The sequence below is a fragment of the Lepisma saccharinum genome, chromosome 30, assembly GCF_977018435.1.
Source record: "Lepisma saccharinum chromosome 30, izLepSacc3.1, whole genome shotgun sequence".
Taxonomy (NCBI): domain Eukaryota; kingdom Metazoa; phylum Arthropoda; class Insecta; order Zygentoma; family Lepismatidae; genus Lepisma; species Lepisma saccharinum.
The window spans coordinates 38303652-38321314 of record NC_139258.1 but is presented as its reverse complement, the minus strand read 5'-3'; the positions used below and the strand labels follow the sequence as shown (position 1 = coordinate 38321314).

The 17663-nt window shown below is 38.0% G+C and overlaps 1 protein-coding gene across 1 annotated transcript in view; it reads left to right on the top strand.

Moving 5' to 3' along the window:
- LOC145981860 (uncharacterized) overlaps window positions 1-17663 on the top strand; it is a 43086-nt gene that overhangs the window by 13647 nt on the left and 11776 nt on the right. The window contains exons 3-5 of the mRNA XM_083115310.1: window positions 3770-4397; window positions 11275-11590; window positions 14272-14439. Coding sequence (XP_082971436.1) covers window positions 3770-4397; window positions 11275-11590; window positions 14272-14439 — 1112 coding nt within the window. The remainder of the gene's footprint in view (window positions 1-3769; window positions 4398-11274; window positions 11591-14271; window positions 14440-17663) is intronic.

The following is a 17663-nucleotide window of genomic DNA, read 5'->3' as shown; positions in this document are numbered from 1 at the left end:
CCGTGCAAAAATCTGATTACTACACGTAGGCTACATCGCAGTCGGTGGGAGACTGTATGAGAGCTGCAATATTTAACCTAGAACTTTCCTAAAATGGCTGCATTGCAACTGTACCAGATTACAGCTACATGCCACTTCTTCCTGCCTGCATGTGTGTGTGTGTCGCTCTCCGACCACTAGTGCTGCGTATAGGGACCATTGGACCTTTTTTCAGGATGCTCCTCGTATATGAACTTTCAGAAGCTTTTATTATTAGTGTGTTCCTGTTTTAATGTGTGGTTAGCTAAGTCAGGTACCTATGCAATGAAATTCTATAAATTGCTTGCTTGCTTCTAATACCTACATACCCTTTTCGTCAGCATTAATGGTATAACTGCATGTTGTCAGTTTCACAGTACTTCAGTTGGATATACTGTACTGAAGCAGAAATCCCATTTATAATGTAAGGAAATATGACACTTTATTTTGTTCGATTCAATTGTTTCACTTATATGCAAGAGTTAAGTTGTTTGCTTTACAGAGAAGAGAGAAGTAGCTTTATGCATTGAAAAATGAGTGCGCACTCATGGTTCTTGCAAGCAGAGGGTTCCAAATCTCAGTGGAAATATCAACATATAATCCCGATAATGTATAAGGAGACTGATAAATTACAAATTGTATTTCTTAATCAATCATTCTTCACTCTTATCTCATTTAGTTGTAACTTTAATAATAATCAAGTATTTTATTTTAAACTTACTGCGTATGACAACATTCCGTAATCCTTCCCTAGCTTGTGAATTGTAATAATTTTCCTAATTCACTATTTTGCAGTTTGGATTCAAATCACAGAGAATAGAAATTAAGTCAATTTAATAGAAGATAATATTGGTACTTAACAAAACCATACGTGGATCTGTGTGAGTTTATTATTTCTATTTGCAAAAACATCGATTTAGTTTAGTTTGTAATTGTCAGGGAAAAATGTAAATTTTGTCCTGGAAAACCTGGAAAAGTCAGGGAATTTCATTTCTGCTTGTTTGTAGCCACCCTGAATGAGCCTCTCTGATGGCATAAGATAATGATGCCGCTTTGTAATCAAGGGGGTTCCGGGTTCAATCTCCAATGAAGGCACAGTGGTTCAGGTCATATATTAAGCTATAGGTGCAATCCCATAAAGTGGACTTAAACAAAATTTTTCTGAGAGAAAACCAGATTTTTTAAATGAACTTTTTTCTTGTCATTTCTTACCAATCTATTTCATTTTCTGCCTCACATTGTGCACTAGGACAGTGTCTGTCAATTGCCAGGCTGTGGCCCCGTATCAGCTTCATTAGATCCAGTGGTTGCCAACTATTTGAAACCCGATTTTATATTTGTCAACAAGCCTAGATTATTAATTTAATGTGTACATATTAATGTATAAAGTTTAAAAAATTAGAAAAGGATAAAATTTGTCAACAGATCGACTTTTATAAAATCGTGCTCAGGTCTCTCAAGGGTTGTAAAGCACTACACAAGGCCAGCTCCATGATCAGGTTTAGCAGCTATTACATCAATACATGATACGCTTGAAAGCCAGAATACAAATATTTTATGCTAAATACAAATGCAAATGGGTTTAATACTAGATTTTTTATTTTAGATGTATAGTACAAGAAAAAAATATATCACTGAGGCTACATCTGATAAATGTGTTAAAAGATGTAGCAATATTTCTTTATTTCTTCATTTCCTTTTTCTTTATATGCATGTTCCTATGCTAAATTCAAAAATTTAAAAGTATGTCAGTATTCTATCAGATTCTATTTACAAAAAGAATATACAAAACCACTCTTGAGTAATGTGTGCATGTGTATATACATACTGTGTCAATATATTTAATAAGCCTACTGAAATATGAAGGTAAACTTGGATAAAACCATCCAGCAAAAATGTCAGCATTTTCGCAACTACTGTCTATGTCTAGCTATGAATTCCAGGTTGAAAGTTGTATTTTAAATTTAGATACGGGTGTCTTTCTACAGTAGGGCCTCCTCGATGGCGCAGTGGCAACGTCGTCGCCTTGTAATCAAGGGGTCCTGGGTTCAATACTAGGTGGAGGCAGATAGTTGTTCGGATCCCACTTTAAACTGTAGGTCCAGTCCCAGTGAATAAAGTGGACTTAAAATGCCAAATCAATCAATCAAATCTTTCTACAGTAGAGAGATAAATGAAAACTGGATCAAAAAAATGAAGTTAAGTAATGTATTTTATTCGATTTTAAACACTGGGGGAAAAAGCTAAAAAAAAGCCATGGAAAAAGCTCTGTTTATTTTTCCAGAAAAGACTGTCACTTTCCGACCACTTCGAACTCTACAGAAAAGCGAAGTAAAATTAACCAAATGAAATCAAAGCTGTGTGGGTAACAGCCTCCATCAAGAGTTGCTGGCAGTCATCTTGATTGCAGGCAGTCTCTTATAGTTCCTGTATCCGTCGCCGTCTTCAGTTGCAATGTAGTTAAGGCACGGCTGGACCTTTGGCCAATGCGAGAGCAGTTTTTCTTAAAAATTTTCCTCTCCTTTCGAAAAAGTGCTATGATATTCCAAAATGAAAAATTGCATCTGCTGATAATTCCTTCTAGAGCACTCATGTAAATCTTCATTTGGTTTGCTTGCTTTTGCTCTTGTCTAGATATTATCAATAGTTTAATAGACTTATGTAATCATGAAACTATTGAGAATATCTAATAAACAGTGAAAAGCAAACCACATCAATGCTCCAGAAGGAATTCTAAGCTAAAGTAATTTTTCAGATTTTGGAATATAGCAGTTTATTGAAGGAAGAGGAAAAAAACCTGCCCTCACGTCGGCCAAAGATCCAGCCGAGCCTTAACGTTGTCCTCTTGAATGCTGTCATCCTGGCCCAGTTAGTAATGCATGTTGTGCAGGGTGTTTCCCATTTAATCTAATTACATGACCTGTCCATCTTTACAATTTTAAAGAATTTACATCTTGAAAGAGAGTAGAATTCCTTGTTTGTTCTCCTGTGCCACCTTCCTTCGTCAAATGTTGCTCCATATATTTCCCCCAGGGTCTTACATTCAAAACAAGGGGTGTTCAATTTAATCTGGGACTTTTGAGTCTATTATATAGATGAACAAATTTCAGGGAGTGGAAACTTTGTTTACTTTTCGATATTCTCCTCTGCTACATTTATACACTTATCCCAGCATTTAACTAATACCTGGAAAGCTTCGGCATAGAAAAAATTGTCAGTGCTCCTGAACCATCCAAGGACGCCTGCTTCACCGCACCCGGATCGTCACTGACGGACTTACAGCCATCTTTGATTTGTTAGCACCATTCAAATATCTTACTGCAACTGAGTGTCTCATCACAGTACTGAGCTTGAAGTCTTATGTTGATATCCGTGGATTTTACGCCATCGTTCAGAAGAAATTTCATCAGCCCACACTGTTCCATGCACGCACTGACATTGTTGGCTGCCTGTCAGTAATAGGACACACTAACCACTTACTACTGCGTGTAGTACAGCCACACCAACATTCATTGTTATACCTGTAAAATTAAAAGTCCTGGTTTGACTTGAATGCCCCTCACATTTATTTCTCTCCAGGTTTTGATTGCACCCACGTTTGAAAGGGAGCAGTGGGAGACAATTGCTATAGATGTACCAATTCTAGTTTTATTGTGTAGCAATGTGATGTGAGTTAGTTGAACTCTTGTGAATTTTTTTTGTAAATGGATACGACAATTGACTGTTAATTTTGATGTGTCTTTTATTGCAGTATGATGATGTCGATAACCTATGCAACAATAATAATTCTGAAAACAATTATTTTTCTTCGACTTCTACAAGAAAGAATGTAGGCCGTGTGAAAAGACTGAAAGTTTCTCATGCAACAGTAACGTCATCATCTTCAAAATCACCAGAGGGCTCAGACTCAGAATGTAGTAGTGATGAAACTAGTAATGTACAACGAAAATGCTCAGAACCACAATTTAGTAAAAGTGCTGTTCAGAAGGAAACTGCTTCAGAGAACAATGGGGAAAGCTGTGGTGCAGAGTTTCTATGTAGTGGTAGTGAATCGTCAGATGTTGTAACTTTAAATGACGACGAATCTATGGAATCGATTACTTCCCAAAATGACACTGAAGAGGAAGAAGTTGATTTTGCAGGTTTGGGAGAAGGAGTTAAGGCGGAACCTTTATCGCTTGCACCGGTAGAAATTGAGACTGAGGTGTGCAGTGAGAATGCCAGGACGGAGGACCCACTTGAGGTGGCTTCCTCGAGTTTATATGTTCATCACATTAAGGAGGAACCAGCAGTCCCTGAGATGCAGGATGAAGGTTCCACAGATGCACAAAGCTGCCAGGATGCAGATGAAGTGGCAGTTAAAATTGAAAAGAATGAAGGTTAGTGTGAAATGTTTTTCATTTTTTTGCTCTGAGAAAGGTTAATATACAACAGCTTCAATTATGCCAAGTGTTATTGAATGGTGTGATAAAGACATGATGTTTTTGTTGATGTTTTTTTATTAATAATTATTTTGTTTCTGAGCAATTCCATAGCTAGTTTTATTTATATGTTACTTGTGTGCATGTGATTCATGAAACATACAGGGCTATTCTAAATGATCTTCCCGATGTGATTCATGAAACATACAGGGCTATTCTAAATGATCTTCCCGATTTCAAAGTTTAATATCTCACATTTATTTAGTCACAATGACATGCAAATTATTTTAAATGAAAGAAAAACTCAAAAAGCTTTTTTTTTACATACATGCGTGTTATGTTCCATGTCAAAGGTGCTCAATATGAGTGCCTTTTGTAATTTGGCACACATCAAGTTGATAGTCAAATTCTTGCCACACTCTTCCCAACATCTCAGAGTCAATGGATGCAACTGCTTCTTGGATGAGTACTCGAAGTTCAGGTAAGTTGTTAGGTAGGGGAGGCTCATACACTTGGTTTTTAACATAATCCCACAAAAAAGTCACACGGGGTGATATCTGGCGAACGGGGGGGGGGGGGGGGCAAGGAAGCAGAAGCTGATCCTCACGACTAGCTCATCCTATCCATTGATTTGGTAACCTTCTGTTGAGTTCCCTCCTGACATCCCAGTGCCAATGTGGTGGCAATGTTCAATTCTCTGCTTGCACGAACCATTGATTTTTTGGTGCTTCTGACGAAAGTCGCACACACGGCAGAATGCGTAACTAAACATCAGCTTTGCCAGACACTAAAACCTTTTGAGTTTTTCTTTCATTTCAAATAATTTGCATGTCATTGTGACTAAAGAAACGTGTGATATTAAATTTTGAAATCGGGAAGATCATTTAGAAGAGCCCTGTATAATGGAAAAAAAGATTCCCATTTCTGGAAATGAAAGATGCGATAGTAAAGAAATATCAAGAACTAATAAGTCGCTCATCTGTGCAAGTGTTTTTTGTCTTATTTTTATTTGGGGTGCAAGGGGTGATCCTTCCACCTAGTACACCCAATTGTCAACCTCACTTTCACGTAGTACCTTGGACTGCATTTTGCTAACTAACGAGGCTCTGGAGCCTGTGTTTTGTCCTTGTGTGCTGAGTGCCCGTTTACAGCCTCAGCTTTTAACCAAAGTCAGAATGTTTTAATATTTCAGTAAATGGCAGGTTTCGGACTGGGGTTTACCACAAGAAGTTGGTAGGGGACAGATATATATGCACCAAGATTCTGAACACGCAAACAGAATTAAGAATAATCTATACATGAACTTCTACATTCGGGCCGGGAGGCTCTGTAATTGTAGGTAGGAAAGAGAGAAAGAAGAAAATTAGATAATGAAGGTGGGGTTAAGGAACGGTTATAAAGTAGGAAATGAGGAGAATAAAGAGGGGGGGGCACTTAAAGTCTTGAATAAAGAAGGTGGAAAGAATGGGATAAGGAAGAATAACGAGGTAGGGGAAATAGAATACAAATACGTCGGCATCCCATATGTAAAAATGGTGTCCGAAAAATTTGATAAGATTCTAAAAGACTTCAGGTTAAAAGAGGGAATGAGAGCTCCCCGAAATATAGAGGAATACTTTACTGAATACAAAAAGGATGGAAAGCGGCGAAAAGAGGTCAGGGATGAGAAGGGCATGTATAAGATAACTTGCTCTTGTAATATATATATTGGATAAACAGGAAGAAGCATGGGAACTCGGGACGAGCATGACAAGGATATTAGGGAACAATCTCCGAAGACCGGGCTTTCTGAACATGTTTTAGAATTAAATCATAAGGTTAGAAAAAGAGAAGTTGTAAAAAGAGTTCATAAACAACCTGATATGAACGTTCTTGAGGCTGCAAATATATGTGTTGATAGGGGAAAAAACTAAATAGGGAAGATGGTAACTTGAATGAGGCCTGGATACATGTTTAAACGGTGGGGAAAAAACAGTGAAGAGTCTGTTAAGTTCCATGTCACGCCGGAAGTGACCCGCGTTGCTTCGGAATCTGTCGAGTTCTCATTGGAGGGGATGTAGCATTCGTACGCTACAGTAGTCATCCATTCTGTATGGTAGTATGGGTACACCGTTCTTTTAGAATTATCTCTTAGCCTACATGGCATTTTTAACTTCATGTAATTTTAAATTTCCATATCCCAATACCCTTTTTGACCTAATCCTGGATTTATTTTTACATATATGACAAAGTATTTTATATACTGAAAAGAAATACCTGAAGAAGCGAAGCATAGCTTCGTGAAACATCATCTACAAGTAGTTTTACGACCATTATACTCACGTAAGTTTTTTATCCTTTTTATACTGTGAATATATTTAGTGAGTAAACGCACAAATTTTCAAAAATTTTTTTTCAAAATGTACATTCACTATTTTCCTCTACATTGTGCAGTAAAATGCTACATTTACTTCAAACATTTAGCCATATTTCTGACTCACCCTGTATGTGACATGTTTAATGAACAGCCATATACACCTGCCACAAACTGACTTCGGACCTCATAACAAAAGCATAAAAAATACAGAAAATTCATGTGAAAAGGTATTAGATAAAGCCAAAAAGTGCATACATTAGTACAGAGTCCTGTTGCCTTTTTGAGAACCATTTGGATGTGCTTGGGCATTTAATCACCAAGACTTCGGAAGTAATTTAAGTCCATGTCAATGCACCACATTTTCTTCAGTTCTGTTTGAAGGGTCTGTAGGTTCTGAATCTTCTTGTTTCCCAGGAATTGCTTCATACGATGCCAACAATTTTGAATTAGGTTGAGATCAGGTCTATTCCCAGGCCACTCTAACATCTTTATCTGTTGTTCCTCAAATCATTTCCTTATTTATTTATTAAACACTACAGGCAAATGCCCAGTTACAGTGTTTTGAGTTTAACAGAGTTCAGTTAACATACATATTGACAAAACAAGTAATTAAGAATTGGAAAGAGAAAACAAAGACAATGAGAAAATAACTACGTATAAGACGGAACAGAATAATCATTACATAACAACAATATATAATACAAGGGTGGTATATCATAAGTATACAACATATTTCGTTACAATGCTATTATATACAGAGTTGACATAATATGTTTGCTTTTAGGTCTAAATAGATCAATGTCAGGGGTATTATTGGAGACTTTATTGTAATTACAACGCTCACATCCTCCTCATGGGGTTCGTTTTAGCCATCCTGGTTCTACCACGTGAAATTTGGAAGAGGTCATTTCTGGGTCTTAATTTTGAGTATGGAACATAAAAGTTTATTTTTGCGAGAAGTGCGGAGGAGTCTGTTTTTCCATTGACAAGTTTCGAAAGGAAGGTTAACTGGTTTAACTGTCTTCTTTCTTCAAGGGATGGGACACTCAGCATGTTGCGTAAGATGTCACCCGAAGTGAATTTTGGATAAATGCCATCTAATTTATATACTAAATACCTTAAGAATTTATTTTGGAGTTTCTGTATTTATTTCAATTTCCTTTATAAATAACGGGTCCCAAACGACTGAGGCATATTCAAGTTTTGATCTGACAAATGTATAGTAAAGTAGCAAAAAGGTTTCTTTTCTCTTAAACTGGCTACCCATTCTCATCACAAATCCTAGGTTCCTGTGTACTTCACTGAGGATGCACGCAGTGTGTGTCTGGAAATTTAAAGCTTTGTCAAATGTGACTCCAAGATCAGTTACAGTATTCTCTCTTAGGATTTCTACGTCGGAAATGTTATACGAGTATTGGATGGGATGTTTGTTACGTGTGAATGATACTACTTTGCATTTCTTGAGATTGAGATTAACCTTGTTGTTTTTGCACCAATAAAGTACTTCGTTAAGTTCGTCTTGTAATTTCGTGCAGTCGTGATCGCTTTTAATTTCTTTGAAAATTTTGACATCGTCAGCGAAGATTAATTTTTCGGAGTTTTTTAGTGCATCTGATAAATCGTTAATGAAAATCAAGTACAGCAGGGGGCCTAGGTTCGAACCTTGGGGGACACCGGAGCTGGCTATGTAATGGAGGACCTTAGTCCTTGGTAAAAAAAAAGTAAAGAAGTAAAGTGTTCCCCTGTGCTTAGCACCACACCATGAAGGCGTATTTAATCCTTGGTGCATGACATATTGTCGTCTATTCTGTAAATATGAAGCAAGTAGTTTTATAAGTTGCGGGGAGAGGCAGATGTAGGCTAGTTTCTGAATTAAAGTATCGTGGTGTACCGTGTCGAAGGCCTTTGAGAAGTCCGTGAATATTACATCGACTTGTCCTTTATCGTCTATTGTTGACGCAACGTAATTTGTTAATTCGACGAGATTAGTCACAGTTGAACGGTTTTGTAGAAATCAATGCTGATGTGGTGAAAGGATAGGTTTGACATGAGAGTAAATATGATTATAAATTATTTGCTCAAAGAGTTTAGCTGGAGCTGACAGTTTCGCAATCGGTCTGTAGTTACTTTTGTCTGTCTTATCTGCTGCTTTGGGGATTGGACAAATCTCCGTCGTTTTCCAACTTGCGGGGAATTTTTCTGTTTTCAAGATTAAATTAAAGAGGGTGTGGAGAGGGAACTTGAGCAACCTTTAATAACGTAAGGGGGGGGGGGGATTAGGTCGGGTCCAGCTGATCTTTTTGGTTTGAGTCTCTTGATGGCTTTTTCGATTTCTTTTAGGGAGATTTCTGGGTTGCTTAAGAGACTAAGTTGGGATTTCGGGAGCACGTTCGTACGTATGGTTTTGTAAGAGGATGGTTCCATGGAAAAGACAGATTGGAAATATGTAGCATAAAGATTCTGGATATTATTGTTACTAATAGGTTCACCATTGAGTTTGGTTGGTTGTGCTGGTGGATTCTTCCTTTGATTCTTAACTAAAGACAAAAATAGATTCGGGTCGCGAGTCAGATTAGTTTCGCAGCTGTTAAGGTAGTTTTGGTAAGCTTTGTTTATTTCCACTTTTAATTTAGTTCTTAGGGCTTTAAAGTTAGCTTCATGATACCCTACATTCCCTTGTTTTTGTTTCCATTTTTTATGATGGTGTGACTTGATCTTTATACCTTTTATAATATCTAGCGTGAACCGACATTGGTACTGATTAGAATAAGTTGAGTGGGAGAATGGGACACATTCATCAAATATACACTTAATTATTTCATAAAATTTGTCCACTGCAAGATCGATATCGTTGTATTTATGTAATTGTTCCCAGTTAGCTGATTTAAATTTGTGAAACATACTGACAAAATCAGCTTTCTTAAAATTGTATCTCATAATACTCGACTTTGAAGTTTTACGCTTAGGTTTGGGGCATGGTATATTTATTCCTAGGGGTGGGTGGTGAGAATCTTCCTGCCGGAGTATCGTTACATTCTCTATATTTGTTAGGACTAAATCTAGGGTTTTACTGTTGGCATTTTGTATAGTATTTAAGTTTTTAGATCATTAAAATCAATAAAGTACTTCAATTCACGACAGTGGGAACCTAACGTGAGGAGATCGTTAGTAGGATGAGTTATGTCAGGGATGTTAAAGTCACCAGCGATGAGCAATGGGGCCCCTAGAGGACAATGTACGGCTATGTGGGAGAACAAAGTTTCATATACCGGTAGGGGTGATGACGGCTAGATGTATATTACAGAAATATATCTTCTTAGCCGTGTGACAAGGAGCATTATCATGCATGAAAAGATCACACTCGTGGATCTGAAGCATATCCACTAAATGGTCCTTAAGAACGTTGATATATCGGTGTGCATTCATAGTCACGTTTTGTGGTAAGAAATATAAACCTGCCCTACCCTTTTCACCTAAAAAACACCCCCACACCATTACAGACTGGGAGTGCCTAACATTCAGAACCGTATACTTTGGGTCGTATCGATCTGAAGATAATGGACGTCGAACCTTAGCAGCTCCCATTCGAACAGTTGGAATGAGCTTTCATCGGAAAACATGACTTTCCTCCAGTGTGCATATTTCTTTGCAAAAGCAAGACTGTCTTGGGTGAGTAGTGGCTTCTTAGCAGCAGTACTACATGGCAAATCCAAGTCTTTCTGTAAACGGTGCTGGATCGTGCGAACACTAACATTTTCCAGCAGACTCAGGTGCATTTCTTTAAGTTCTGACGCTGTCAGTTGAGGGGTTTTCTTTATTTCTCTTATTAGGAGAGCTTCTGTAGATTTGGTTGTTTTTCTTTGCTTCCCACCACCAAATTTGTGCTTTGGAATGACAGTCAGAGGCAGTCCTCTGGCGACTACCAGTACCTTCATTATGGTTTATTTTGCACGACCTGTTTGTTTACATATCGTCTTTATCGGGACGTTTTCACTTCGCCATGCAATAATACTGGCTTTTTCCACACTACTACAGTACTTTCCCAGCATATACACCTGTACAGTAGTCAGATATCCAACATAAAGTGCACCACACGAAAACACAGCAATTTATCACACACACTACAGCAGAAAGTCACATTTCCTGTGTCAACTAAGAAATGAAATAAACTCGCTTATCAGCAGTAATACACTGTTGCCAGATACGTTCATGCAGAAACAATTCCGTGTTCAAAACAAAACAACACTAGATAGAAGGCTACAAAGTGATAGACCGCTTACTATGGCAGATTTCACACGAGGTCTGAGTCACCATAAAAGCTTCTTCATACTCGGAAAACATTTTTTCTTTTAAAGTTGTTCCACTTTTGTAATCACCTAGTGTTTTTTCCCACTAATATTTATATTTCTTTAAAATAGTGAAATGTTATTATACACTCTGTTAAATATAATAATGATAAAAAATGTAATTTGTTGACAGGAGTTGAGAAAGACCTTGTGGAACGACACTTGACAGCAGCAGACATGGAGAAGATGAAGCTAATAATTCAGAAGAACCCACGTTCGGAAAATAGTGACTGGTACAGAATGCATAAGTTTCTATTCCAGGACCCCTACCTGCTTAGTATAAAGTGCAAGTATTGTCAGGAGAAGATAGAGGCACCAATAAAAATGTACGAATGCCATCTTACAAAGGAACACAGTGCATCACTCGTTTACCCTTGTGACATATGTGGTACCTATCTGTCAATGGATGTGTACATTTCCCATTGGTGTGACCACCATATGAAACACAGGTTTGTGCTATTTCGTATTCCATAAATGCAACTTTTCTTTTTTGAAATTACATGATACTTCACGTTTCATTTCACATGTAACATGTAATTAGTTTTTTAAATATATATATATATATATATATTCTATTTATATAAAGGCATTAATTTGTTACTTTTGTATACATAGCAAACTAATTTCATTTACCAGCTGGTTAAGATGTCAATATATTGCAAAATAATTGAAATGGTTTTATTATGTACGAGGGTCACTATTTATATTTTGAGCCTAACAATGAAAAAACAGGAATTTGGCATTGAAAACTGCTTTATTATTTTTCGAAGTATTCTCCTTTATGGTCAATACACTTTTGCATTCGTTCGAACCATTTGTCAAAGCAGTTTTTCCAATCTTCTTGAGACACCTCCATAATATGGTTTTTGAACGCATCAACGGCGTCTTCCGCCGACGAAAATCGTTGTCCACGCAATTTATTCTTGACATTCGGGAACAAGAAGAAGTCATTGGGTGCCAAATGAGGACTGTACGGCAGATGACCCATCAATTCGATTTTTTGACTGTTCATAAAGTCGGTTGTTAGACGAGATGTGTGACAGCTGGCATTGTCTTGATGAAGAATGATCCGACGGCGTTTGTTTGTTTTCCGTATTTGACCAAAGACCTCTGGCAAACATATTGTTGTGTACCATTCAGAGTTGACCGTTCTACGTTCCTCTAAAGGCACAGTTGCCACATGACCAGTTTTCCCGAAAAAACAGGCGACCATTTGTTTTGATGTGCTTCGAGCGCGAACAACTTTTGTTGGATTGGGTTCATCTTGAAACACCCATACAGTCGACTGCTGTTTACGTTCCAGCTCATATGCATATATCCATGATTCGTCACCTGTTACAATCTTATATACGTCTTTTGAAGCACCACGATTGTATTTATTGAGCATTTGTTTGCACCAATTGACGCGAGCGTCTTTTTGAGTTTTTGACAAATTGTGTGGGATCCAACGAGAACATACCTTTCTCACAGCTAAATGATCATGTAATATTTTATATATGCTGGTGGAACTAATGCCTATGGTTGCCTCAATCTCACAGTATGTCACATGACGATCTTGCAGTATTAGGTTTTGCACAGCATCAATGTTTTCTTGAACAACAACTGATTTTGGACGACCTTCGCGAATCTCGTCGGTGAGCGAATGGCGGCCACGATTAAATTCGTTATACAGCGTTTTACAGTGGCAAAGGATGGGGCTTCATCGCCAAATGTGGAAGTAAGTTGATCGATGCACTCTTTGTCTTGATAATCCACGTCGAAAATTGTAAAAAATCATCGCACGAAAATGTTCACGAGTTAATTCCATTATATTGTTGTCGCGCAATCTCCAAGGCAACATAAAGAACACAAATGAAGCTATTGACAAAATCATTTGAAGTATGTTATGGTCAATAATGCCAGACGATTCCGTGCAAACGTCAAATTGCACCTAACTTCAATCAGTGTTGCCAAGGCTCAAAATATAAATAGTGACCCTCGTATAAGCTTTGTGTAATTTTTGCTTTTTTTATTAATATAAATCTATTTTTCCTGCCACTTTTGGATAATTGCGATGATGAGCATGGTTCATAATGTGATGAAATTGATGCAGGGACACTCACAAAAACAAAAGAACACCCATGTTCATGCTGGGATTCGAACCCAGGACCCATTGCATTGCAGCATGCTTTGCTAACCACCCTGCCACAGAGGTCAGCAAGAAGTTTTAGCATAGTTCAGTGGCGTGCGTACAAGGTAAGCTACCGAAGCACTGCTTCGGCATGCAATTTGCATTTTGCATAATTCACAGGATACTTAGACTCCCCGAAAGTGTCGAGAGGCATTTTTGCGGAGCCCGTGAAAGACTAAAATGCCGCAAAGCAGTGGCGTGCAGTGTTTTTATCAAGGCAAGCCTGCCCCTTGATGTACAGGGTGGCCCGTAAGTCCCTTCCCATTCACATATTTTGTGTGTCCACTGTCCAGTGTACCTGTGTGCTGTTCTTCATTCTCGCTGCATAATATTATGCGATGCCATGTTCTGTGAGACATTTTTCGCAACATAATGTCCTTTATATATCCCCAAAGAGAGTTATCACATGTTGTCAAGTCCGGACTTCTTGCGGGCCATTTCATAGGTGCCTGGGATATTTCAGAACCACGACCTATCCATTTGTTAGGAAAAGTGTCATTGAGATATTCACGCACACAGGGCATATTGAGCCGGAGCTTCATCTTGTTGAAACCAAAACATACATGCATAATTGAATAACATAAAAAAAAAGGTAAAGTGCTCCCCTGTGCTTAGCACTACGCCGTGAAGGCATATAGGTGGTGTGGGGGTAACATGTATGAATAACATAACATAACATAATAACATATGGATAGGAACCCTGCTATGTTGCGGAAAATGTGTCACAGAACATGGCATCGCATAATATTATGCGCAACAGCACACAGAAAAGTCTATACACTAGATACATAAGATATATGAATAGGTAGGGACTTACGGGCCACCCTGTACTATTGTTTATTAAAAATTATATATTCTATCTAAATGGTCACCGCACGCTTCTGGCATAGTCACAGTTTTGCCTGTCAGTGTTTCCTGCATTATTAATTAATCTGTAATAAAATTAACTTTTGATTCTAGGTGCTCAGTTTGTAATAAACATTTTGCAAGTGATAAACTGAGGATACGGCATGAGAAAATGATGCATGCCAGCAAGGTTCTTCAGTTAGCGTGTGATATTTGTGGAGTTAAATTCCGTTCTGAAGAGGGATTGCAAACACACATCAACTTCCACAAAACTCAAGAAGAGTAAGTATATTTGCTTTCATTTTGGTTTCAATTTATGTACTTTATTCTCGTATCTGAGGTAATGATAATAATCAATTGATTACACAATAATGTGTAATGTAATTCCACTTTTGCACAGCTATATTAATATGCAGCACTTGAAGTGGGATGTTTGCTCAATCTTGGGGTTAGCTGGGGGGTGGGTCACCCCCATTATCCCCCAATTCAAGCACTGTTAATATGGAAGTTATCAAACATATCCACTGAATTACCATGAATGAGCTGAACCGATACTGATGCCTTTACTCTTACCAATTCCCACAGATACCGATACTTGAAAATTGCAATACATAAAATTTGTTCATAATATTGATCAATATTATTAAAATTTATATGGATCAATTTACCAAGAAATTTGCTTTAGAATATTCAAGAATTACACCAGAATGTTAAAATAGATACTTTGAAATCACTAAGTATAGTTTTCATGCAAAATTGGTTCAAAATTTAAAGAAAGTTTGAATTTTGCATAATTTCAAGGATAATTAGTAGGGACACAAATTTATGGTAAATAAAAACTAAGGAGAGCGGTAAATAAAATGTTAGATCAGCGGTCTATACCAGCGCTGAAAAAAAAATGCACACACTTTTTCATTATGAGAGGAAACAACATACAAAAGACCTATAAATTGATAAACTACTTCATTTTTATATACTGTACATATGCACAAGTACTTAGTTGTCCAACCAAAAAGGAAACATCAACACAAAATCACTTCATTTCTAAAAAGCATATCTCAAGTGATTTATTCATTGTATGTATTTAAAGGATATCCTTGCTGTCCAACAAAATAATCACTTCTGCACATACACAAACACATGTTAAAAATCACATGATGATAAACAAAATTCATTCATGACTGAACACCAATGACACCATTGTTTCCCTTGATGTGCGGGAACAGACTAATCTTATCGCTGCTACAGCTAGCAAGTTCAATGAAACTGGAAGTTGAGTAGACATTCGGGAGAAGAAAGAAATGCAGCTTGACAGGGAACGAAGTTTTCGAACTGAGGTTATGTGCATGGGAAATACCAATTTGCAGCGTCTTCCTGATGTGATAGAAGATAAAACGTTCTTCAGCTGCTAGTGGTAGGAAACTTTAGGCAAACGTTTCGTTAGAAATCGACAGTTTGCGCGCGCAACCTCGATTGCTGGTTTTTGCATGTTTTCTACTTAATTTGATGATATTTCACGGTTATTTCACGAAAAAGCATTCATTTCGTGGAAAAGCACACATGAATAAAACTCATGCATATTTCATCAGTGGGGGTGTAGTTACGTGCAGAATGTTCAAAATTGAATCTTTTTTTTTACATTTCGCGATTTCGCGCATCGCGAAAATTCAATGTCCCTAATAATTAGACTCCTCGAAAGGGCCTCGTGGCATGTTTACAACCCCGTTGAGAAACCAATATGCCGGAAAGGTATCGGCTGGTATCAGTAGATGACTTCCAATACATCGGCATCGTTATCAGCTCAGCCCTAGCAAAAACCACAATGGTATAATTAACATTCTGATAAAAATGTGTTTAAATATTTGATATTTAAATGTTTATATAAAGTCTTGGTTTGCATGAAATAAAAAAATTCAATACTTAACGCTTAAGAGAGGACATTATAGAATGAAAATAAACTTCCTGAGAGTAACGTATCATAATTAAAAAGAATAATACAGTTCACTTGTACCTCTGTGACTTCAAAACATTTCTAATAAATATCACTTGTATCACTCGAGAGTTGCCTTTTAATTTATTCACTATCACTTGTTACTTTGTAACTTTCGTGGATGTCAGGGTAGAATTCTTGGTCACTTGTTGCCACTGTGTCATAACCTCGAGGATCTACCCATGTGTGGTACTCTAGTGTGCTCTCAATTGGTGCTCATTTCTCAGTGCTCTTCATACCAATCGTAGTTCGTCCTGTGTTTCTTATAGCCGATGATTTCTTATGCAGCTTCATTGGTCGTTTGCTTTATTTTCCTCAACCTGTCTTCCACCTTAATGTGTTGATCAGTTTGTTCTTCGTATCTCTGTAACATATCTATTGTAGCGTGATGTCGGGTACGGTACGGGATCGAGTCACACCAGGACATAGCTCAGTTAAAATAAGTAGGTTTTAGTTTGGGTCTCGCTGGACTACCCTGAGTGGTGCGGATGAAGGATTGTTGGGAGCCTAAGTTGTTGTACGCTAGTCACCCCTTGCTCGTTGTTCTAGCCCTCAGCTTCTGGCGTCGGCGACGGTCGGTATGGAGATGGGTGTCCACTGGAGAGATTGTTGGCGGCGATAAGAGGTGGCTGGCGATACGGCGACTTAATTAACAGAGCACTAATTCTCCAGACTCGGGCTGGCTTTAAGCTGATGATTCTCCATAGTCTGGACTTCTTCTTGAATTGCTCGCTTGTTGCCACCTAGTAAGGTTGCGATCTCTCAGCTGGCAGATATCGTAGTCTCGTTGATCGTCTTGATTTACCGTCTCCAGGGGTTTTTATACATCGGAAGTTCGCTGTGGCGTGGTGGACTTTGCACCTCCTACTGTTCACCTGGGGTATCCCTAGGTACAGGTGAAAAGTTACAGTTGGAGGTGCACTCTCACCTCTGGCGAGGGCCGTTGACTTGCTGACTGTGCAGAGCAGAGTGGAAAATTCATGTTGCTCGGCTCTCCATCTGGTGGAATTTTGGGTGAATGAGCGTTCAACTGGCGATCTTCAGGATGACGTTTTTAGTAAAATTGATACTTCTACTTTCATGCTCCCAATTCCTTCATCACTATATTCTTCTTAAAGGTTTGCATGGCCATTTTTTCTCTATGCAAATAACCATATTATATTATATTTGTATCTATCTTTTTAACTTCTCCTGTATCTTTCTTTTGTAATGTTTTGTGCTCTTCTTTTCAATTTTAGTTGTTGGTTTTGTATGGCACATCGTAGTTTTGACAGTGTTTCACAGCACACCTGCAATGTGATATTATTTTTCCCAGCTCCATAAAATCCATCAAAAGCACACCTTTTTGGTCCCAGAAAACAGTTGCAATGACTTTTCGTGCAGATGGAGTGTGAGCCTTCTTGCCTTTAGTGGGCATGAATGCACGACACCCTTGCTGTACTTTTCCTTCACACATTCCACTTGGACCATACACTTCACACAATTCTCAGTGAATTTTGGCAGCGTTATGACTAGG